This window comes from Malaclemys terrapin, chromosome 4, assembly GCF_027887155.1.
Source record: "Malaclemys terrapin pileata isolate rMalTer1 chromosome 4, rMalTer1.hap1, whole genome shotgun sequence".
NCBI classification, from domain to species: Eukaryota; Metazoa; Chordata; order Testudines; family Emydidae; genus Malaclemys; species Malaclemys terrapin.
Window position 1 is genome coordinate 141,030,275 of NC_071508.1, and position 23,956 is coordinate 141,054,230.

Sequence of the window (23,956 nt, forward strand, 5' to 3'; positions counted from 1 at the left end):
TGGGGCCCGCTCTTGCACCCCAACCCCCATCATCCCCAGCCCCATCCCAGAGCCCTGACCCCCTCCTCACCCCAACTCCCTGCCCCAGCCGAGTGAAAGTGAGTGAGGGTGGGGGAGAGCGAGCCACCGAAGAAGGGGGAATGTAGTGAGCAGGGGTGTGGCCTCGGGGAAGGGGCAGGTGAGGGACAGGGCCTCGGGGGAATGGGCAGCGCCTCAGAGAAGGGGCGGGGCTAGGGTGTTCGTTTTTGTGCAACTAGAAAGTTGGCAACCCTATCGCCCCCCCCTGGGAGCCACAGCCGGGGCCTTGGTTGGAACCAGGTGTCACAGCTGGGAGTGGGGCTATTGTTGGGGTCGGGGGCCAACGCTGGGTCCGGGGCGGGTCCTGGGCGGGAGCTGAGGCCAGAGCTGGGGGCAGGGCTAGGGCCAGAAGTAGAGCCGGGGCTGGGGCCAGGGCCAGAGCAGAGCTGGGCAGAGCAGGGCAGGGTGGCATTTTCTCTCCGCCCCCCATGTGGTCTGGCCTGGGCCCCACCATGCCTTTCCAAATGTTCCTCCACGCCCTCCTAGGAAGGCACATCCCACAGTTTGGGGACCATTGGTCTAGAAGATTAAATATCAGTCTGGGAGTTGGGTACTCCTAAAGACTAATCCCAGTGCTGACCGTGACTTGTATGATAGGTTTCCATGTCTCGGTTTTCCCATCAGTGAAATGGGATAATAATACTTATTAGGGGGTGTTTGGGGATTGATTAATATATGGACTGTGCTGTGAAAAGGCCAAACACTGTGTAAATTCTAAGTCTGCTTATTGCCAGTGCTGTTCAGCTCTAGGATGCTAGATTAATTAACCCTCGGCATGTCTCTGCAAGGGACATGGGGAAGCATTAGCCTTCATTTTACTGCTGGAGAAACTGAGGCAAAGAAGTTAAGTGGCATGGCTAAGGGGAAATCAGTGTCCGAGCTGGGATTAGAATTCAAGAATTCATGGCTTCCATGCTTTATGCTGAGAGCTTTCCCTCTTTAAATGTACATGTGCTAGGAGCATCTTTACATCATGTGGGGCCACCTTTAATATAGCGTTTGTTTAAGAACTGTCTAGTGTATCTCCCTAGGAACATAGCCCCATGTCGCTGTCGGCTCCTAACCCCCTCTCTCCAAAGTCCCATTATCAGACACATTCTCCTATCTGCGCTTGCTTTTTTGTGTGATGCACAGACTGGGGGGCTTGGGCGTGGTAACTGGAATCAAGTCTCTGCTCATTCGTGCTCTGTCCTATACCCAGACTTGGAAAGCTGCAAACGTTTTGGGGGTTCATTTACTCTGTCATTTCCTTGCGTCTCTGGACTATTTGGCCAAATCTCAGTTCACAGATCATTTAAAAAAATAAAAATAAACAGAGACTGGGCTGCATTTCAGGAGCTGGCTTCTGCCCTGAGCTGCAGCCAGGCCCTCTCTGGCCCTGCACAGATGTGACAGGGAGCAGGACTAATGCAGATGGACCGATGTAAATGAGGGGGGATTTGGCCCTCCACCAATCTGAAGAAAACAGTGGATTTCTTAATGTTCTCCAGAAATTTCTGGAACATTAATAGTCACAGGGGGAGTAAATACATGGGAAGCTGAGCCCTACCCCACCCCACCCAATTTGTTTTTGTTTCTGTGCTGTCAGGTTGAGTTAACCATTTCGATGGCTTAACAGGGCTAAGCCGCCAAGCGAATGCTTTTGATTTGAAAGGCAACTGCATCCCCTTTTCAAAGGAGCCTGCTCCCTAGGGCAACCACATCACAGTGCTGATTTGCTGCAGTGAAGACCGCAGCGCGTACAATATGCCCTCCCCCCTCTCCCTGTTCTGCTTACAGCATCGGTCTGTAGTCAGTACAAGGAAGCAGCCGTGATACCCACTAACGTATTCATGCTTTGGAATGCCTCAGTGAGAATCCAGGAAAGGAGCCGCGATTCCTAACCCCTCACGATGCAAGCCAGTGCCGATTCTACCAAGATGGAATGTCTGTGGAGCAACTGGAAATGTCAGGGTATTATATCTATTCTAGTGTTGCATGCCTAGAAAGACTGCATGTGAGAGAAGGCAAAGGCAGCATCCATCCATTTTGCATTGTTCACCTGTGGGCCTTTGCATGCTTTTTATTTCCCCGGAAGATTTTCTTTGAAGTAATTTTAAAAAACAACTCTAATTATACTCTAGGAATTTCTTTTATTTCTCCAGTCCCTGGCTGTTACGTCTTAAAAACATATAATGCAGGACGTTTTCCTCTCACACTGCAGCTCCTATCAATACCACCCATCCCTGATTATGTAGCTCTTTTCCTCATCCTTGAGGATCATTGTCTGCCTGTGCCCAGCATGATTTCATATGCCGTGGTGCTTTTAGAAGAGGGCAGTAATTGTGAATTTGTGTCTGTTTAGGCTCCTGAGGTTTACTGACAGTCCTGTTTTGGAGCGTCAGTGCATCCTTTTGGATGGGACACACCCATTTTGAGATCTGTGTCCACTGTCAACACAAAGAAAATGTAGCCCCGGCAATAACTGTAATAATACTGAGAATACTGTGTCATTGCCACACATTTGTCAGTTTGCTGTATGGTAGCCTTTAAAATTATTCCGTGATTATTTTTTCTAGCACACCCCTAAACCACCTGCTGTAAAATATTGCGCTGTTTTGATCATCTGTTGTGTAACTGACAAGGACAATAGAGGCGACGTTCTGTTATAACAAATTTATTTTTGAGACGGTCCATGTTAGCACTGGGTGTGGCTGGCTACCTTCCAGCTCGCCTGACAGCTTTTCAGCCATTTTTATTCAGCTTCACACTTAATAGCGAGCATCTATCCTTTGTTTTGTTAAAAGACTGTCTATGTGACACTGCTTGGGGAGCAGATTACAGAAAAATAGATGGAAAGATGGATCCGGTCTTGTAATCTTATGTATGTGTGTGGCAGGCTTTGTTTTATTTTTTAATTCTATAATAATCTTTATGACAGCAAGGTACATTTATTTTACTTTGAACATATTGTGTATATTATTAATGATCTCTGGTGGGTCCCTAAGAGTGAATTACACTCTTTAACAGCATCTGCTTAAAGGGCCCGTGCTTCTTTTCAGATGTAATTTCTCCTCCTCAAAAGAATATAAACCCTGGTAATTGTAATGTGATCTGGAAAGCCTTCTGAATGTGTTTGGGGAGCGGGGAAGGTTAATTGGATCCAGCCGATTGCTGTTTCTGATATATTTTAAACCTTGTTTCTGCACATAATCGTCACCACATTCAGAGGGATTTATCCTAAAGTCAGGCAGCTACAAAGTAAACAGATGCACCTGCTAATATAAGCCCCCAGCAGCTCACAGCTTCCATTGTGTTAATAAAGAACCATTTTCAAACATCTACATGGGAAAGATTCACCACCAAGATTTATTATAATAACATGAATTCTGTATACTAAATTCCATGGGTTACTTTTAAAAAAAGGTTAGGTATTAAAATGCTGCCTATTCTTGTGGAAAAGAGAAAATTGCTGAGTCAAGTTGTCAAGCTCATCTTGACTTAAAGCCAGATTGGATTTTTTGTCCATCTTTACCAAAAACAAAAAAAAATACATAAAGTACAAAATATAGGGGCACAGGGTATGCTATCTTTGCTTAACAAATTAATAATAGTATTATTGTCCCATCTGTCTTTTTGCAGTCTCCCCTTTGAAATCAGTAGGCAGTTTGGCTTAAAATTGAATGACACAATATGGCCCATGTTGGTGAGAAAGAATCTAGTAGGAATGAATGATTACCATCCTTTACTTATCTTTTCCTTTCCCCTGATGTAGCTTTTTACACATGGGGAATGGGGGTGTAGGGACGTTTGTGATGAAAACAGGGAAGATGCTCAAATAGCCATAGGATATTGCCTATGTCTGTAACATTCCACTGATAAAAACCCAAATGCACACGGCTGCAGAACTGTAACCCTCTCAAAAATAGCCACAAAAAGAATAAACCCTGCGGGGAGGGTTATATGGTCAACAATAGACTGTGTTGACACTCTCCTCCTCTCCCCCCCTACTCCCCAATATCTATTTTCTGAAAAAATGAAGTTGTACAAATTTTCCATCTTCATTAATTACTGCTTCATGTCAGGTAACTTTTTTCCTTTCATAGGGCTGTCTATGTACATAACAGACAAAGATAAAAGCCATTGCAAATAATACAATGAATCTTGATTGAAGTTATGGAAAATTTGAGTGGTGGTTAGCACAACTTTTAATTTACTAGAAAACCAGGTATGCAATTAACTAAAATTAAGGACTAGGCAATGTAATATATCAGTACTATTTGGGGGTGGGTTAGTGAAAAGCTAGGTGGTGTTTATTCTGAAAAGCAGCAGATAAAGTAATTGGTGCTTTGGTTTTGCTCATCTTAACGTGCTTTTTGTAAATATTCTTTGTGGTAATGGAAATACATTCAATATTGGTATGTAATATTCAAATATATTGCAATGTATTTTTATCCCTCTATCCTGGAAGTATGACATGATTGTATCCATCACAGGTGATGATATAATCCTAAGGGAGAACCAAAGTCATTCTTCCCTGCTGGACATATGTCCCATTTAAAATATTATCATTGCAGAGTAAGGTGAATTACAGCAGACTGTTATTTTGTTTGCATCTTTCACAGTTAGAAGGTGATGTATCTGAAATAGACTGGGGTTGAGCTATCCAGTATGTATGATGGTGCAGAGGTACATATACCACTGTGTATGCCAGCCACTGCGGGCCTCCATACACTAACAGTCAGAAGAGTTGACTGCAGAAGGCAGTACTTCAGAAATGATGTCACAACACCAAACAGTCACGTTGTGCACTGCTCTGAGGTCATTCCTGAAGTATGACTGTTGGAAGCTGTGTTTCTGAGAGTGACTTAAAAACACAAGATGGCAGCATCTGCCGCTTCAGATATATGGGCTGCTAGATCAGGCATCCTGACCTTTTATGAAGATGTGGCATGATCCTCTAGGACAGTGGTTCTCAATCTTTCCAGACTACTGTACCCCTTTCAGGAGTCTGATTTGTGTTGCGTACCTCCAAGTTTCACCTCACTTGCTTACAAAATCAGACATCAAAATACAAAAGTGTCACAGCACACTATTACTGAAAAATTGCTTACTTTCTCATTTTTATTTTAGTTTGTACTGATTTCGCTAGTGCTTTTTATGTAGCTTGTTGTAAAACTAGGCAAATATCTAGATGAGTTGATGTAACCCCTGGAAGACCTATGTGTACCCCCAGGGGTACACGTACTCCTAGTTGAGGAACACTGCTCTAGGCTACCCTGTAATGAATACTTATGGTAGGTACCATTTACAGGGCCGCCGAGAGCAGGTTTGGGCCCCCCAGCAAGGGCGGACTGGCTAAACAGGACCGACGAGGGGGGCGGGGGAAGCCAGGCCCAGGGCCCCCTTCCGGACCGCCAGGCCCCGGTAATTTGTACCGGGTCCCCCCCCCCGTCGGCCCTGACCATTTACATTAGAAAAGACCCCCAAACGCCTTGCATTGCACAGCTAGTTATCTGCAGTACTCTAGCCAGGTGGTCACCTCTGCTTTCATTTCCCCTTCTACAATCCAATTTGTAGATATCCATGAGTGATATGTTTTCAGTCTGCTTCTCTGTTGACCTACAAGTCTCAAAAAAAAAAATGTGAAAGATTCCAAGTAAAGAACCTGTGGATTCTTTATACAAATGCCACTACATACTAACTATAGCATTCATCTCTGTAGCACCTGATTGCCAAGGGTGAATAAGGAATGCAGGTTTATTTGAAGTCTATCTTACTTAGCTTCATTGAAACAATGTTATGAACAGGGCTTGTACTGGTACCTGTTTTCTGACTATTATCTTACTTGTTCAATTAAAGTAGGAGCTGGCTTTAAAATGGGACTGAAAAGCTAGACCAAGCATTTCTCCATGGCTATGTTCTTCGTTTTCAGTACTGATAGCAGTGTTCAATGGTAATAATATTCATGTATGCATTTAAAGTGTAATCTTGTTAGCAGCTTTGAAACCATTCTAATTAGCCACCTTGTCATAAAATAGTAATTTCAGCCTATTGTTACTTCCGATGCTTTCCACATTTTCAGAGGTGGATCGTTTCAACAGACATTACAGATTAGATCCTCATCTGGTGCAATCTGGTGTGGCTCCAAATGAGCTAGGCTAGTTTACACCAGCTGAGGATCTGTTGTATGTCTTGTGTTGAACTTGATAGATACAGATGCTTGGAACCCAGGTTGTCAGCTGATGAGTATTGGCTTAGATGCCAAGAGGTCTATGGAGCTACAAGGACTCTGACCCACTGAGAATCTAGCCCCTCTTTCTCTTTCAGAGGGTTTCCTGTAAAGACTGAACAAATGTGGTCAAATAGTAGTTCAAGGGAAGAATAGTCTTCCAATTTCAGGTGTTCTTTTTTTTGCAGAAATTATAAGGCCAAGCTTACTAAAATCAGTTTTAAGGATGTATTTAGTCCCTAACCTGGGCTGATGCCTTTTGAGGGTTAGCACAAAATAAAGTTTGTTTATGAAGTTTGAGAAGTTTGCATGTTAAGCAGACTGAAACAAACCAACCCTGAAACTCCATTAACATGCAAACAGATTAAGGGCCAGACTTTCAACCCTGCCTGTAACATTGCACCTGCAAATTGGGTGATTAGATGCACAGTGACCTGATTTGTGTGCATAAATGTTGTTATGTGAGCAAACTTTGTGAAGGTATTATTTTAGGGTCCCATTTGAAAATTATACCCAGGTTCACCACAGACTTCTATTGGGATCAGATGAAAATTCAGAAAAAGGGTTTTAGCTATTCACTAATCCAGGTTTTATTAAAAATATGGTCACTATTACCTCTCCTCAATTTGTTTCCCCCTTCAACATGATGTGTGCCCTGTCACCCATTCACAAAATCCATCTCATTGGCACTCTCAAGAGTTACGCTGACAACCCCATTCCTGGTCCAAGTTCTCATCCTGTCTGTCCTGATATCCTAGGGGCTTTTCCTCTCCTCTTCACTGTGATGTTCCTGCAAGCTGCCTTTGTATGTCATTCTGAATAAGGGGGCCGGTCAAAAAATCTGAAACCTCTTCCATGCACAGTTTCAAGAAAAAGTTCATTTTCTTTCAAAAATGTGTGCTGAAATTTTTAATTTTCTTATTGAAACAAATTTAAGTGCAAATTTTCCATTTGCTTTTAAGTAAAGTGAAAATTTGGGGTCTTTCTCCCCCTCTCTTTCTCTTCCTTGCCCCCCCCTCCCATTGGAGAAGTGGAGGGATGAAAAAAAGGGGAAAGAGAAGGAAAAAACAAACCACTTTCACTTTGATTCTAATCAAAACCAGCTTTTTCATTTCAACGAAACATCCAGACATTTAGAACGTATCACTCAAAAAGTCTTTTTTTTTTTTCATCAAAAACCCCTTTTCAAAGAAAAAAATCTCAACCAGCTCTAGTGACTAGACATAACCTCATATAAGCAGCCACACTCTGGCCTGCTCATGGCTTGTGTTATCAAAGTAGTCCATATGCTAGACTTGCACAGACTTCAGCAGCACTGTACTGGAAGGGGAGGAGCAGCACTTTGTGGCTTACTAGGCTGGTCAGGTTTAGCAGCCCACGCTAGGAACATTACTTAGGTGTGGGCAGCTTTATTTGGGAACAGGAAAGGTGCACATGAGCAAACCTTCCAAGGTTAAAGGCCAGACTGTGCCTGGACCCCCCCTCCCCCCTGCGCAAGTTTGCAGTGCGGGGAGGACACAAAGTGACTGCCCCACTTTGTGCCCCCTTGCCTCAGCAGGGTCCAGGCATGATTGTAGCCCCTTCTTGCAGGCCACACCAACCTCTGTGCATCACTAGCTAGCAGAACTAGTCAAGTGGGAAGGAGGGAGCTCATTGCACCAGCCTAAAGGATAGTTCAGCAGGCACACTCCCACTATGCCCCTGGCAGCTCTGGAAGGGGTGCACAGGTGTAGGTGGGTGGGGCTTCCCCGTTCCCTTGCGGGTGCTGTGCTCCAGGACTGTTAGCAGGGACTACACAGTCCCTCCCTGAGGTGGTGCCTCTCCACTCCTCTCGCACGGCGGGTCTGAGCGTGTCAGGCACAACTGAGCCCTAAGCTGTTAGTGTCATTGAGAAGAATGGGGTGAGCCTGCACAAACCTTTCAGGGGAGAGCTCTGTGTGTGCAAGGGAACACAGGAGGATGGGCATCAGAATGAGGGGTGAGCAAACTTGTTTATATAGTTCGCACCTTTGACCCTGACCGTGAAGTTTGGAAAAGCTCATCTAACCGTCTTTCTTTTCTATCTCAAATGTTGCCTTTAACTGATCTTGATTTCAATCAGCACCAGAAGCATTAACAATGGAATGTCATGAGAGAGGCTTTTCTTATGGTATTTCTGACCTGACCATTACCACGGAGTGCTGGAAAAAGAGGCAGTAGAGTATAGAGGTTAGAGCTTCGGACTGGGAGTCAGGATTCCTGGGTTGAATTCACATAGTTGCCTCTGGCTCCATTGAGGATCTTGACTGACTCACTTACATTCTCTGACCCTCAGTTTGCCTAGCTTTAAAATGGTAACAATAGAACCCACCTTGTAGGAATGTTGCTGGAATTAGTTCGTGGTTGTAAGTAACTTTGAGCACCATGGATGAAAAGCACTAATCTACTGGGCAGGTATTAACTATTGTTAATCTGACTTGTTTAAAAGTCTCTTCTCATGAGATTTGCAAACTGATTTCAAGACAAAGATTCAGGTGAGGTTTTGGATAATAAGCAGCTAAATTCTCAGGACCAAAAACTGCATGTGCACATCTGAGGCTGGAACTTGTCCCTTTGATGCTTAACTGAACTTCTATACCTTTTGCGGTGTTCATACGTCATTCATCACCAAGCACAACCGGAAGAACATCAGGTAAGGGACCAGAGTGCAGGAGATGCAATCTCTGAGTATGGCCCAAGATCTCAGTCTAACTTTTAGAAAAGCAGGCGAGGCACATATTTCTCTGTAGAGTAGGTCTAATTACTGTTGCACATTTTGTGGGTGTGCAGAATTTTTGCAAGAGACACAGCAGTGGTGGTTTTCTTAGCTGAGAGGAGGATCAACTTGCTGAGCTAAGATCCAGGAGACAGGACAAAGAACAGGCAATGGTCCTGAGTGGAGAGGAAAGAGGATACCTGCAGCTTAAGTCTCACCAAAGAGACCCAGCTTAAAACTATCTTCAGAAAACTCTCTACACAGCAGACATGTAGAGTACCTGAGTTGCTCGTGGATTCTCATTGACATGAGGCAACCTCCTTTATGTTCTGCAGTGAAACCAATCATAGAACACCTGTACTCCTGGAGCATAGTTTTTTTGTGAACTTCCTAAAGAACAGGAGTACTTGTGGCACCTTAGAGACTAACAAATTTATTAGAGCATAAGCTTTCGTGGTCTACAGCCCACTTCTTCGGAGAATCTTCTCCTATTTCCCTTTTTTGAATGATCAAATTCTTTGATTAAGAAATTGACAATAAAACCAAGAATGTCAACTGCTGTGATGAAAGCCACTCAAAACAAGGACAATCATAACCCACCCGATGTCATTCAGCACCTTCTGTAGTCAAAATGAGGCATCACCACTAACAGCTATTTTTTCAGAGTCCCAAAATGCCAAGTGATAGGCTCAATCCTATCCTTCAGTCCCTTACTCAAGCAAAATTCCCATCGAGCCCAATGGGACTGCAGGATTAAGAGCCCACGTTTAGAGGACAGACCCGGTAAGATGTGTACTACTTTGATGTTTTATTGCTTCCAGTTTTAACAAGGCCACCATGCTTATCTAAACCACTGAGATTTCAAAAAATAAAAAGTGAGATTTTAACGGCATGGCATTTGCTGGCTCCTGCTCATTTTATGTCCTGTCTGCAAATTAATCAGTTTTAAAAATATCTTTCCACTTCCTTCATTGTCAGAATGAGAATGCCTTTTAAAATAAATCTTCTTGGAAATGCTCTACAGAGGAGTAATTCTGGCTATGCTGGGGACCTGAGCTAGCAAGGGCTGTGCATGCAAGGGCTGAAGTCATTGGGGGCTGATCAGTTGAAGTCCAGGGGAGGTGTTAACTTTGACATCAATGAGAGCAAAGTTGGGCCCTTTTTAGTTGCATGGGATGTCGTGCCAATCTGATGTTGATTTTTCCTTACAATTAAAGATGGGCCTGAGCCCTGACATTTGAAATCTGGTAGAGGGTCCATATCTAAGCTTCTGAAAGTTTGATAGGGATGAAGAAGCGGGCTGGATCTGTGGTCCTGGTTCATGCTCATCTCTACTTAAAACTAACATTGCCACACCTCATGCAATCGGGAATTCTGCCTCTTTTCCTTCATTTCCACTTCAGGTCAGGCAGGTTCCTATTAATAAAATCCTGTACACAAATCTGCAAGGGGCAGGCAGTATTGTTATTTTATTAGCAAATAAGGCCTGGGGTGGGCGTTCTTGTCTACAGATGGGTGTTTTTAAAAAACAATGGTTGTAATTCCTAATCCTGCAGCCTTCCTTGTGTGAAGAAATCCCATTGATGTCAATGAGAATTCCGCATGAGGAGCAGTGGCAAGACAGGTTCCTTAATTATTGTCAACCATCAAGTATTACCATGTGAGGGGCCAATCCTGTCGCACTTAATCACATAAGCAATCCTCGTTCTCCCAAATAATCCCATTGACATCAGAGGGACCATTCTTGGGATTAAGGAATACTCAGGGGAGTAGGGGCTTACAAGATCTGTCATTCATTAATTGCATGCCTGTTCTCTTGTGTCTCCTCTCAGTATGCTGTATGTTGTGCATGCTGAGTTATCTAGAGTTATGCAGGAAACCCTAACTCACCTCGAAACTCCTATTTGTCATCTGTTAAGGTCTAGGAATGTCTGTCTGTCTGTCTCTGTCTTCTCATAACGCCAAGGGACTAAGATTGCAGAATAACCCACGCACTGAAAGCCATTGCTCTGAAGGGAGGGGCCTTTTGGATAGGGATAATGCACAGTATTGCCAGGCTACAAACCCAGGGTCAAGTCCCACTCCTGGTCTCTTGTCCCAAGGGTTGGGAGAGCAAGAAGGGTGACCTCTCTGGCTCATTGAGAGCTGGCACAGGTGGATTCTCAAGGGCATCCTGCTCCCAGGGAGAAGGATGGACTCTGTGATATGAGCCTCAAGGATGAAGGGTTGTAACCCAAGAGAAAATGATGGGATCCAGAGGGCTCCAACGAGAATGGGGGAAAACAGCCCTTATAAAAATAGCAAAGACACTCTGTCGGCTCTGCAGTTCATGGCAGCAGTCTTCGGAAGCTGAGATGTGCCAGCCGTTCTCCAGAAGTTGCATTCCTCTATATTACAAACAAATGACCGGGGGCAGGGGGAGAAGAGGTGGGGAAATGATATATTGGCATAGAAAGATGTCTTAATGAAGTGATGAGAGAAAACACTGAGCAGGTAGCCTTTGGATATGCTTTGGTACTGGGAGAACCCTCTGCTAATCAGTGCGTAAATAGCTGGATACTATTGGCCAGATTTTAATCACCCTACATCATGTGGAGAATCCATTACTTTGCCAACATGCAAGTGGATCTGTAGCAGTGCCCTCTGTGCCCCAGGGTTGAAATCCTGGCCCCATTGAAGTCAATGGCAAAACTCCTACTGACTTCATTAGGGCCAGGCTGTTCATCCCATTTCTCCAAGGTGAGAATCTGACCCTGTAAAATATATATAGTTAAACAATGGAAATAATTTTCTGAAGTTTTAAATTAGTGTATGGTTTTTACTGGAGCATAGGAGGGATTTTAAATACTATTGTTACATCTAGGTTTGTCTGACATTGACTCTGTTTCTAATGTGCTTATCATGATAGTCCCAAGGCATCCATTTTTCAGGGGGTTAGAAATCCATTTGGTAAGAAGTAGAGATGGAGTGAAACCAAAACCCTGGATCCAAAGACTGCAAAACTTGGACAGTTCACACCTGGATCCAAGCTTCACACCTGGACCTTGGTCTATAATGAGCTCAGCCAAACCCACTGAGCTGAAATTTCCCATCATGTGAGTGATCTCTGCTGCTCTGTGGCTCAGGCTTCATTCTAGTAATAAGTCCCAGTTGTCAAATATTAGTCCAATAAAGGCTGTTAATTAACAAGACCTTCATTGTTACATTCGGTTTCCCTAGCTTTCCAGTGTCACTACAGCCACTGGACAATTAATTAGTATGTATACATGCATCAAAATTCTTTTCTTAATTTCTCATCCACAAAAACGCTACCCAGGGAATGGTGAACCATAAGCCCTGCTGCCCCACATGCATACTGTAAGGATCCTATGGTTATGGTGTTCACATGTGAGGGAAAGTGTCTTGTGATGCCATCTGTATGCTGAGCTGTGCATAGGCATGTACGTGGTCTTCCTCTATTGTGGGCCATTCCTTATGTTTGCAGGCTAACCCAGGATTTTTATGAAGATCACAGTATTATTAAAATCCCAGAGAAAATGCTGCCCTACTGCATGTTTACTGTGTAACGGGGACAGGTGTGAGAATGCTCATGCAATATTCTGTATAATGATACACTCCTCTTCTTCCTGCATCTCAGCTTAACTCCATAAAACACCAACTGGTATCTTAGTGGACGCTTCCCTAGTAAGGAAAGTTGGAATAGCACTGACCTATATCCACAGGCATTGGGACCGCAACAGACTCATTTCTTGGTCCCGTGTCAATCAGCCACTGAGTCCACAGGGTTGTCTTTAACTCCTGTATTTATAACCTTACCTCCCCTTGCACTCTGATTGCACGCTTCGCTCAGAGGCTGACTAGGGTATGACCTGCCAGGTGGGATGCCCACAATGAAAACTTAACAGCTACAGAGCACATCCGGTAACTGCCACACCCTGCCCTGTTCTCATCAGACATTGAGTATCCAACTAAGAAGATTCTTGTCTCCTCCCTCTGGAAGAACAAAGTCAAATGCTGCAGCATAAAGTGCCTGGGTTACAATTACTCAGGCAGTTTTGTTTTGTAGAGGAAGAACTGGAAAATCAAAAAGAAAAAAAAATTGTAGATGATTTTCAGACTTGAGCAGGGAGATGCCTTGTGGGTCTAAATAACTCATCTAGTCATTGCAGAACTGACTCTAATGTATTTATACATGGGAATCCTATCAGTCAAAAATGTTCATTTTCTGTCTCCCCACTCCTGTCTTTTTCTCTTAAAACAATATTTCATAAAGAAGAAACATGCATGAGTTTGAAGGCATGGGGACATTTTAGACATAACTTGACTAAAATAATATATCCTCCAGAGGCAATTTTGGGATGTCCTTCAAATATAAAAGATAACACAGGCAAACTGGGGATATAGCTATACGAGTGTTTTGGTGACCACACAAACCATTAAAGCTCTGTTCTCATGGTTACCATGAGGTCATCACAACCCTTGATGAATGTGCACAATAATATAGCTCACAGCAGCTCTCTCATGCCCTTTGTCCCTGATCTGGGTCCCTGTCTAACTATGCACTGTCTAGTGCATCAGTGCTCTATATGGTGTGTCTTCCAACTTTTGGGATGCTAGATGCCCAATAACAAGAAACATTTTCCAAAAGAAGCAATGACGTCTGCTGGGAGAAGTTTCAGGTGCTGTACCCAGGAAATTTCCTCAATGGGATAAAAGTCACAGGCTACTGACATTATTTATTTTAGAGAACTTCAGTCTAACTTACACTGCAAGCGATACATTTAGTTCCTACCTGTACCCATCTGGAACTGTTGCTATGAAGTTCACCTAGTTGGATTGCTAGTGCGACTGCATGGCAGAGAATGGAGAATTCAGGTTAGCTTAATGCGATGAAGTTATATTTAAAATGATGGCTGAGAGTCTGATTAATACTCTTGAGAGTTTCTTCTTTCAAACTTAAGGTTTGGGTTACTTGAGTTATGTTTTGCAGAGCTCTCCTGCATTCATTTCTAACTCAAAATCATGAACAAGCTGGACTCTAAAAGTAAACAGCTAATAAACGTGTTTCTCCATTGAAAACTCTTCAAAGAAAGTGACAACACTGATTTGTCATAGCCCTAGACCCCGATCCTGCTCCCATTAAAGTCAGTGGTAAAACTCCCCTTAAATTCAGAGGTGCAGGGTCTGGCCTTTAATGAGGAGAGAGAAATGGTGCTGAACTTGAGGTTGTTTTGATAAATCATAGAGGCTTTTATACCTCCACAAGTAAATAAGGCCTAGTGGATTCTACTGGAATTAATACAAAGATACTGGAGTGAAAGTAATGTCACCCTTGTTACAGTAAATTAAAAAGCAATTATGAGGAGCTAGTGCTAAACAGCTTTTGCATGTTAACAGCTGAGGTTATAATTTTAGGCTGGGGTTTTCAAAGAAGCATTAGGGAATTAGGTCTCTGAATCCCATTGAAATTGAATGTGATTTTGGTGCCTGTTCTCTTAAACTCCTTTGAAAATATCATCCACTTAAGAATAACCAGGGCATTTGAAGAAGAGAGGATGCAGACATTGTTTGCTCATGATATTTGAGGGAAGGGGTTTATTCACACCCCTGAGTGACATAAGTTCTGCCAATTTAAGCTGTAGTGTAGACGTAGTCTTAGATCAGGTATAGCGCTGCTACAGCATGTCCTACGCCAGTTTGTCTGCACAGCTCTGCATGCACCTGAATCCTGGCCCACAAAACTGACTGTGTTAGTATTGACTGAGGCTTTCTGGAACAGAGGCTGCTAATTGTGATAACTTGTCTGGGGGTTCTATGTTGTGCACAAAAATGGACTGGGGTGAGGCTGTCAAATGCCCTTTCAGTGGTGACTCAAGCTAAGTTTTGAACTTAAGACTTCAAAGATGGTGTCCCGAGCCTCTGTTTGCCAGAAGCTGGGAATGGGCGACAGGGGATGGATTGCTTGATGATTCCCTGTTCTGTTCATTCCCTCTGGGGCACCTGGCATTGGCCACTGTCAGAAGACAGGATACTGGGCTAGATGGACCTTTGGTCTGACCCAGTGTGGCCGTTCTTATGTTCCTATGATAGAAAACCCACTGGGCCAGCAGAGAGAGTGTGCCATATTGTGCACTGAATTGATATTACACTTGGAGATGCAAAATAGTGTGTGCACACTGGGCTGGTATCTTCCCCTTTGAATTTCACCTTGACTACACTTAGAATAACAAGGGCATTTGAAGAAGAGAGGATGCAGCCATCTGGCGACAAGGGGGCTGATTAGCCATTGCACTGCCCCTTGTGTATCATTTACAGCCGGGGAAGTGTAAAGGCTTCTATCTGAGGCAGTAATGATTTACACCTCCTTTGTGGTGGGGCAAATGGCTAAACAAGCGGCAGGGGCAGCTATGAACCGAGTCCAAGGATTCTGGCTACAGTTATTGTCACAGCCTCAGACTTCTCTTGTGTTCGACACTTGTGGTCAGTTTTGTTGTCTAGAGGAACACCCAGGCCCCAACCCCCATGTCACTGGCTGCCACGTATGTGAGATCTTTGCTCTTGGGAGAAGAGGCACAGACTAAATATCTGGGGCCACGTTGTTGCTCCTGCTATGGCTCTGGTGATGCAAAGCAGTCATAAGCCAGGCAGGTATGCCCCCTCGCCCCTGAGGATTCCCCCTTTGCAGCCCCTGTAGTGGATCCAAGGTCATGCCCAGCATAGGGGGTGTACCCATGGGAAAGCCAGGACATCCATTTGTCCTGGAACAGGCAGCATCACAGTAGGTGCATTCTATCTGGATGCCACTGGAACATGCAGCACAATCCCTCCTGGAGTTCCCCCTGTATCGGTCACAATCTAACTCTGATGGGAGCCAGGCTCGGGCAAAAATGGAAACCTGCCCTCTTTGAAATGAGATTTCCCTCGTTTAAGAAAAAGTGAGATGTAAATATTGGAAAAGACCATGTCAGTGGCTTGCATACAGCGGCAGCTCTACTTTATAGCCGGGTCTTTTAAGCAGCATTTTAATATCCTTCGTTACTGTGGGCCTATTCCAGCTCAAAACAGCCAAATCCTGCCAGTGTGAAAGCTGCATGCTGACTTCCCAGCCGGCTCACCTGCCCAGGGGAAGGGCTGGATTGGGAAACCAAAAATACTCAGTCTCCATCTAGCTTTGCACCCTGGAGTTCTGGAGTTGCTTGAGGGGGAGAAGGGCTCATGTTGATGAGCTCAGCGCTTCATGTCCTGTGCCCCCAAAAGTACCTATATTAGAGCCTCTCATATGCTCTCTCTTCCCCGTGCCTGTCCAAGGAGCAGTCAGGGACTTCTTGCTCTTTCCATGACCAGGTGTCAAGGACATGAGACTGAGTGACACCATCTGTCCTGACAGTAAGTTTAGTCTCTGTCCTAGTTGATTCACTTACGGCCAGATCCTCAAAGGTATTTAGGCTGCTAATTTTCATTGAAACCGATGTAGGGAAGGAGCCTAAATACCTTTGAGGATCTGGTCCTTACGACAAATTCTGCTGCATCCCATGGGCTCAGAGACCATGCAGACTGACCCAGCATTGTTCCACTGACCATTGGAGGGATAAGATTTGGGGAACCCATGCAGCACAGCTCTGTCCTCCCAGCCTTCTGCCAGGCAGAAGGAGTTTGGGGCATGAGTGGGACCAGGCCCAGCAGATCCACCACTACACATGTCCGTGAGTCATTGCCTCAGGGCTGTAGGGAGACTTGGCTGCTGCTCTATAGTGTGGAGAGGAAGATTCCTTCTCCTAACCCCTATGAATCCCTAACTATACTGACCATCCCAGATCATTAGTCTGTGCCTTCCGGGAAGAATTTGCCCTCTGTACTCCACAGGATGCCCAATGACGTGAAAAATGGCCTTTAAAAACATACCGACTGTCTCTCCCTTGGAGTCAGTATGATTTTAAGCTTGTATCTGGTATGTAATTTCTCTAGCAATATAAAGTACCACAGCAATGCTAGCAGTGTATACTAACACATGCATGCTTCCTTGGAGATGCCAACCCCCTTCTAGTTTTTGTTTGACTAGTGAATGAAATCAGCTGTGTTTCTCTTGTCTCTTACCTGCATACAGGTCCCCATGAGTGTCTCTTTTGACATATTCAAGAGACAAGATGGGTGAGGTAATATGTTTTATTGGACCAACTTCTGTTGGCAAAAGAGACAAGCTTTCGAGCTACACAGAGCTCTTTGACCTGATCTGAAGAAGAGCCGTGTAGAGCTCAAAAGCTTGCCTAGTTCACCAACAGAAGTTGGTCCAATAAAAGATATTACCTCAGCCACCTTGTCTCCCTCGCATCCTGGGAATGACATGGCTACATCACTGCAGACATCCTTTGACATATGTCCATCCTGTGGTGAGTTTGCAGCATTGTGTCCTCATTAAGAAGCGCCTCTTTCATCTCTAAAATACAATTTTTTTCTTTAAAGAAAGAAATCCAGAATGATCCGTTGAGGGAGGAAAAAGCAGTGAGAAAGTGGCTGATCTGTGAGCAGCTTTAATCTGAGCGGCCTGCCGTTGCTGAGGCCAAATACTAGTAACTAATTATTTTATTAGCCAATTCTTTAATATGCCTTAGCAAAAAATCCTGTTGTAAGACAGGTTATGTCAGGATGATGCACACGGAATATATTCTCATTGCGTTCGCCATTCAGCTCCTTTTCTCACTGAAAGGAGTAGCACTCCTGGAAAGCCCTGCGTATCTAGGTGAGAATATAATCCATTTCTAGCCCATGATAGTACTGGGCACATGGCCACAGCTGGAATTTGTGCTAAGTCGAATTGGGCTACTCGTGTGCATAAATGTTTGAAGGATCCAGACTGAATCCATACATTTAGAAATATGAAAGGATTGTCTTATTTATGGTTTGTATATGAAATGGAATAGAACTTGAATGGAATAAAAAGTGAATAGAACTTGATTTTAAATAACTATTTTTGTACTCTAGCCCAATGTACTTTACAATACTAAGTAAGAGTGAGAACAGTAATGGTAATGAGTAATAGCTCCTTCATCAATGACTCATGTCTCTTTGGAGATTAGAATTATTGCTGGGCAAATAATTTGCAATCAATATTTTATTTTATGAATTTTACCTCTTTTTCTGCTTGTGAATTTTCTTTGAACAGATCATAATTTTCCTGAATTTGTTCTTTATTCAGAATTAGTCCACAGTTAACATGTATAAATAACACTTGATCTGCACCATATTCAATCAGTTCATCATGAATAGTTAATGTTTAAAATTAGAGCTGTTTTTGATTGGACATTATGTCACAGGGCATGGTTCTGTTCCCTGATTGGATGGAGGCCACTGTTAGAAGCAGATTTCAGATGTAAATATTTGGGATCATGAATTTTCCATGACTATTCAACAATGTTTGCTTAAATTTTGATTTTATGGTGAATACTCTTGTTGGTAAAATCATTTTGCTACAATGTTCTTGGTACAGGAACACAAAATGGGTACAAGCTGAGCAAAGAGAACTTTAAAAGATGAAGATGTATTTACAGAAAATGTTTTGCAGTGTTTGCCCGGCTCAAATTAAAACCTATAAGTTGTATAGCGAGAGAAGGTTGGCTGAGTTTCTTAAGAAGTCTCATGGGATTTGTAACTTGTAGCTGAACAGTCACCAGACTAAATTGGACCTTTTTAAAAATGTCTTATTGGTTCCCTAACAATGTAACAAATAGAGCTGGTCAGAAAATAAGGGTTTGTTTTTTTTCTCTGCTGAAAATGTCAATGAAAATGGAAAAAAAAACAGTTCTCATTAAACTTTTCAATGGAAATTTTTGATTTTTTGTTGATATACCAAAAACTGAAAAATATTTGGGATTTCTAATGAAAAATCTAAAATTTTCAAAGAAAGACGACACTTCTTGGACAAATTTTCATTGAGTCGAAAACTCAGTCTTCCTTCGAAAAAAGTTTTGATGGGAAATTTTGGACTAGCCCTAGTAATAACCCGTAGCCCTACATGGAAGGGTCATGGTGGAGTAAGTAATGAGGCTGGTATGAGACTCAGACATATGACATTCTGGTTTAAGGGCAAAAATGCTGCCCACTAAACCATACTGACACTGCAATAGAGAGATATTAGGCCTGGTTTTGATCTTATTTGCAATTGTGTATTTCTGGAATAACTCCACTGGTGTTATTAGAGTTACAGAGTTACTATATATATATAGTCGTTTGTCCCTTTGGCTAAGTCTACAGTATGAGGTAAGGGAATGGGTCCTAGCTTGCATACACATACTCGCGTAGCCACGGTAGCAAAAGCAGCAGCCGCATGGCTTAGCAATGCTAAGTATGTACCGAAGGGGTTCAGGTGGGTTTGTCTTTAGCACAGCTAACCCGTGCTGCCACTGCCCATGTTATCACAGCTGCACTATACTCGAGTAGCTTCATCGAGCTAACGTGTATACAAACTGGGCATCACACCCTCGCTTGCAGTGTAGACATAACCTTTGTTTCTCTGCAAAAGTGCTTGGTCACCTGAATCTGCAACAGTAGCTTGCTTTGAAATCATTGCAGTGCTGGAGTTTGATTGATTTATTTTCTCTTCCCAGCTATCGACCTGTTGTACTGGCGTGACATCAAGCAGACAGGGATAGTGTTTGGAAGCATCCTGCTACTGCTCTTCTCTCTCACCCAGTTCAGTGTGGTCAGTGTTATTGCCTACCTGGCACTAGCTGCTCTCTCAGCCACCATTAGCTTCAGAATCTACAAGTCAGTTTTACAGGCTGTGCAGAAGACTGATGAAGGCCATCCATTCAAGTGAGTGCTTTGCAATCATTGCCAAAGGGGGGGTATATCCTGCATTATTCATTGTTAGTGACAGAGTTCTGTATCTGCCATAAACACTTTTAGACCATAGACATGGTGGGTTTCTTTTTCATAATGGGGGGAAATGTTCTTTTCCACTGTTCGGGGTCTTAAAAGTCCATGAACTGTATTTGCTCAAATTTTTTTAAAAATTCACCCCTCAGACCTTGAAAATTTTAGCCTGAAAGCTGAAAGATTTAGAAAGTTAGAAGCAACTAGAAAAAAGGAACAACCATAGTAAAAACTATCGCTGTCCCTGCGGTTCCAGCTATAATATGCTTTCCCCCCCATAGTAGCAAGAATACCATCCTACTCTTGTTTTTACGGAATGCCTAGATTAATGAGCTTTCCGTAAAGCACTTTGGACATGGATAACACAAGATAAGTGTTAAACATTAGTACTGTTGTTTTCAGTTGTAGCTTCACCCCAGCATGGTTAGAGTCTCAAGGGATTGTCAGCTGGAGGAGATGACAGAAGCCTGAGATGGGAACCCCACAGATAGATTTTCTTTCTCTCTTGTGGAAAAATGAGGGCAGGGAATCCCCAGTTTCCAAAGGATCCTAAAGAGAGCCTTCCATGGGGCATGGGAAAGGGGTGAGGACTGGGGTGAGAACAGGGCAGCACAGTGTTGGATGGGGTGGGCCAGGGTGGGTTCCAGGGGACACACATCATTCTCCCCTACCTCCCCACTGACCTCACTGAGTTTCAGAGAGAAAGCTAATATGGCCTGGTGTTGTAGTACCTTTTCCACGTGGACCACCGTAATGCTGGCAAGCTGCCCCTGAATTTGGAGCTGTGCTGTCAGGGTGGGGAGTAAGAGGTACTGGTGTTCCAGAACTGAACACCTGCAGAGGCAGGAGACCTGTGAGCAGATGGCTCTGGGCTTCTGCCATTCTCCTGGAATCTACAGTGTCTGAGAGGCTGGCTCCATGGCCCATCCCATGGGGGGAATAACTCATGCGCCCAACGGCAAGATATGGTAGGAAGAGCGACAGGAGGAGCCTTGTCAAGTTTCTTCCCCTTGGCCTCCTCTCCTGGATTTTACTATTGGATGAGGCAATGAGGCCCATAGTTGTCCAAGGGTGAAATAACAGTGCAGGGGGGTAATGGTGGGTATTGATCGTGCTGTGGCTGCCACGGCTGCAGAGAAAATGAGCTTCAGGGTAGTAGGGAACAGCAGGAGGAGAAAAGCACAAGAGTAAATGGACTGCAAGCTTGCCTGTGTTTTGTAATTGGATCTGTGTTTCTGGCAGAGCCTACCTGGAGATGGAAATGTCTCTCTCACAGGACCAGATTCAGAAATACACAGACTGTCTCCAGTTGTACGTGAACAGCACAGTCAGAGAGCTGAGGAGACTCTTCCTTGTCCAGGACCTGGTGGATTCCTTAAAAGTATGATTTGCTCAACCATTTTGAATCCCATTGGAGAGGAGAGATCTTACAGAGCAGAGCACTGCTTGCCTTAGTTTCCATGACGATAATGCCTTGACAAAACCTAGATGTGTGTTACTGTACAGTATAAAGGTTCTGCTCTTGTTCGCTCTCTTTTTTAACTAATTTAATTTTCTATACAGTAGTGATTTAACATTACACATTGGAATTGAGGGATCCATGACATAAGAGTTATTAAAGATGTTGGGCCAGATCCTCATTTGATGTAAAATGACATAGCTCCACTGAAGTCAATGGAACTTCTTTGAGTTACTCCCTCTAAGGAGCTGGCCCACAGAGCGCTTTGTTTTCCACCATACTACACTCCTCCTGCAAGGTACTCGGGACTCAGCTAGCAGCGCGGTCAACCCTAGGCTCACTGGAACCCTACGTGACACTGGGATATGATTCTCCACCTCTTCCTTGCCCACCAACCCATCCCATCCCTCAACTATGTCATTTCTTGCTGCAGAAGAATGTCCCTGATATTGCTCAGCCATAATGGTTATTTATTATCTGTTGCTTTAGGAGTGTCCAAAAGCATGTTAGGTGCCCTCTCACCGCTCCGCACAAAGAGGAGACTGTCAAGAAGAAGGTCATTTGGACTTAGGCTCTTTTGAAAATTTTACCCACAGTTCCTGCCTCAAGAGGTTTACAATCTAAAACGTCAATGGTGCAATGTACCCTGTGCAAGAAGACCCCTCTCCTCAGTAAGGCTCCACACAGGTGGAGGGGTCTGCCTATGCTGAGCTCATTGCAGGATCAGGTCCTAGACACAGGCAAAAACGCAACGAGGAGGATGAGGAGGAGAACCGCAGGGGGGATGGTAGTGGAAGGAAGGATGGGGTTATGAAAAAAAAAAGTGGGATGGTTTACCTTTGCTCTGCACCTTTCCTAAAAATGTGCAGGGGCTTTTTTTTGCATTGGTTTTGAAAGTCTATGAAAAATTAAAGTCACCTACAGCAGATGTCCCTAGTTCCTAAGCATGCTGGTATTCCAGCTAGTTAAGTGAAGGTAATGGAATAATAATATGCCCATATGCTAGCTAGTTAAATGAAGCCATTTATTCTTGTGCTGATAATTTCAATGATTGTCAGGAGATCTAATGATTTGTTTTTAATTTAGTTTGCAGTACTAATGTGGCTGCTGACTTACGTTGGAGCTCTCTTCAATGGCCTGACTCTTATGATCATGGGTAAAGATCATCATTTATTTTAAGATCTGTTTTTAAACGTGTATTAACCATGGCAATTTCTTGTTAGAAAAACCAGCCTAGTCCCCCACTTGTCTCACCTTTGAAATGAGCTTTCTCCACAGTTAGACAATTATCTTTGTTCCACTTACTAGTACATATTCGTATTTATTTCTTAATTCTGTTGTCCCCTGATATCTATCAACTACTCGCTGTGCTTAGTGGCTTCTCAGCTGCTGGGTACATAGTGATATACATTTCACATTTGGAAGATTCAGGCAGGGTTCAGTTTTAATACAGCTTCTTGAATCATCTCTTGGGACAAAGTGACATCATGTGCTTTTGCCTTTTTGTTCAAGAGGAAGCTAGATAATGCATCTTGTTTTCTGTGAGTAACAATCTCAACGGCAGAAATTTAACGCTGTTCATTTCCCCCCCAGCTGTGGTCTCCATGTTTACTCTACCTGTTGTATATGACAAGTATCAGGTAAGTCAAAAGACTGTACAATAACTATCATTCAGATTGGATGTGTAAATGGTCCTAGCTTTCCAAGGCCTTGTTGATCTTCAGATGTCTGTTCTTGCTTTTTGTAGGCACAGATTGATCAATACTTGGGACTTGTGAGGACCCACATAAACACTGTCATGGCAAAGTGAGTTGAGCAGCAGATTTTTACAAGAAGCATGCCTTAGGTTCACTTGTGTCCTTAGGGCACATCCATACATTGGGGATGGCATGGAAGGTTATGGCCCCACGGGGAGCAAAAGCAGGAATTCTGCCACTGAGAGAATGCCCACCAGACCTCCTCAGTGCATAGGGGGAGTGTGCCCGAAGCCACACCCTCCTTTATGGAGAGCAGCATGCTGCCACCTGCGGCCTAGTCCCATGCTGCAGACCAGTGGATATCAGGGGCGGAATCATGGCCCTGCATCCTCCTTTCCATTCTCCTTCCCGTTAGGGGAGCTATGAAGGGAGCAACCCTGGCACTCCCCTGAGTTCCTTACACAGGCTGGATGAGGGAGAAAATGCTCTTTGCTCCCTTTCCTCACTGCCCAGCCCCAAAAGGGCTGGAGGCAACTTGGCCCTTGATACGCTGGGCTTATTTCATCCACTCTTTGTGAATATCACAGCTCATAATGAGCTAACCTGATATTGATGGGGATGGTTGAGATGCTTCTGCAGAATAGCAATGCTGTTGTCATGAGCAATCTTCTTGTTCAAGAAAATGTGCCTTCTGTATGTTCAAGTGTGAAGCCAATATGTGCACTCGCTCTTATGCTTCATGCACTGAAGATTTAAAATTCATCCAAGTGCAGAAAGATGGCCCAAGGGTTTGGCCCCATTTATGTTCTCCAAATGGGGCTTAAGTGGGACTTCATGGTGCATGGACCTGGTGCTGGTCCTCTGCACAGCAGGGGATGTCACCCCAACATTTCATTTGGGCACCGGGT

The 23,956-nt window shown here is 43.8% G+C and overlaps 1 protein-coding gene across 4 annotated transcripts in view; it reads left to right on the forward strand.

Annotated features, from left to right (window-relative positions):
* Positions 1–23,956, forward strand: part of RTN1 (reticulon 1) — a 189,566-nt gene that overhangs the window by 163,928 nt on the left and 1,682 nt on the right. For 2 of the 4 annotated variants that reach the window (XM_054027829.1, XM_054027830.1), the window contains 5 exons: positions 19,625–19,832; positions 21,135–21,273; positions 22,438–22,507; positions 22,945–22,991; positions 23,099–23,157. In XM_054027829.1, coding sequence (XP_053883804.1) covers positions 19,625–19,832; positions 21,135–21,273; positions 22,438–22,507; positions 22,945–22,991; positions 23,099–23,157 — 523 coding nt within the window. Of the gene's footprint in view, positions 1–1,793; positions 2,032–17,336; positions 17,411–19,624; positions 19,833–21,134; positions 21,274–22,437; positions 22,508–22,944; positions 22,992–23,098; positions 23,158–23,956 lie in introns of those variants that run through there. The other 2 variants (XM_054027831.1, XM_054027832.1) reach the window with 2 other exon arrangements.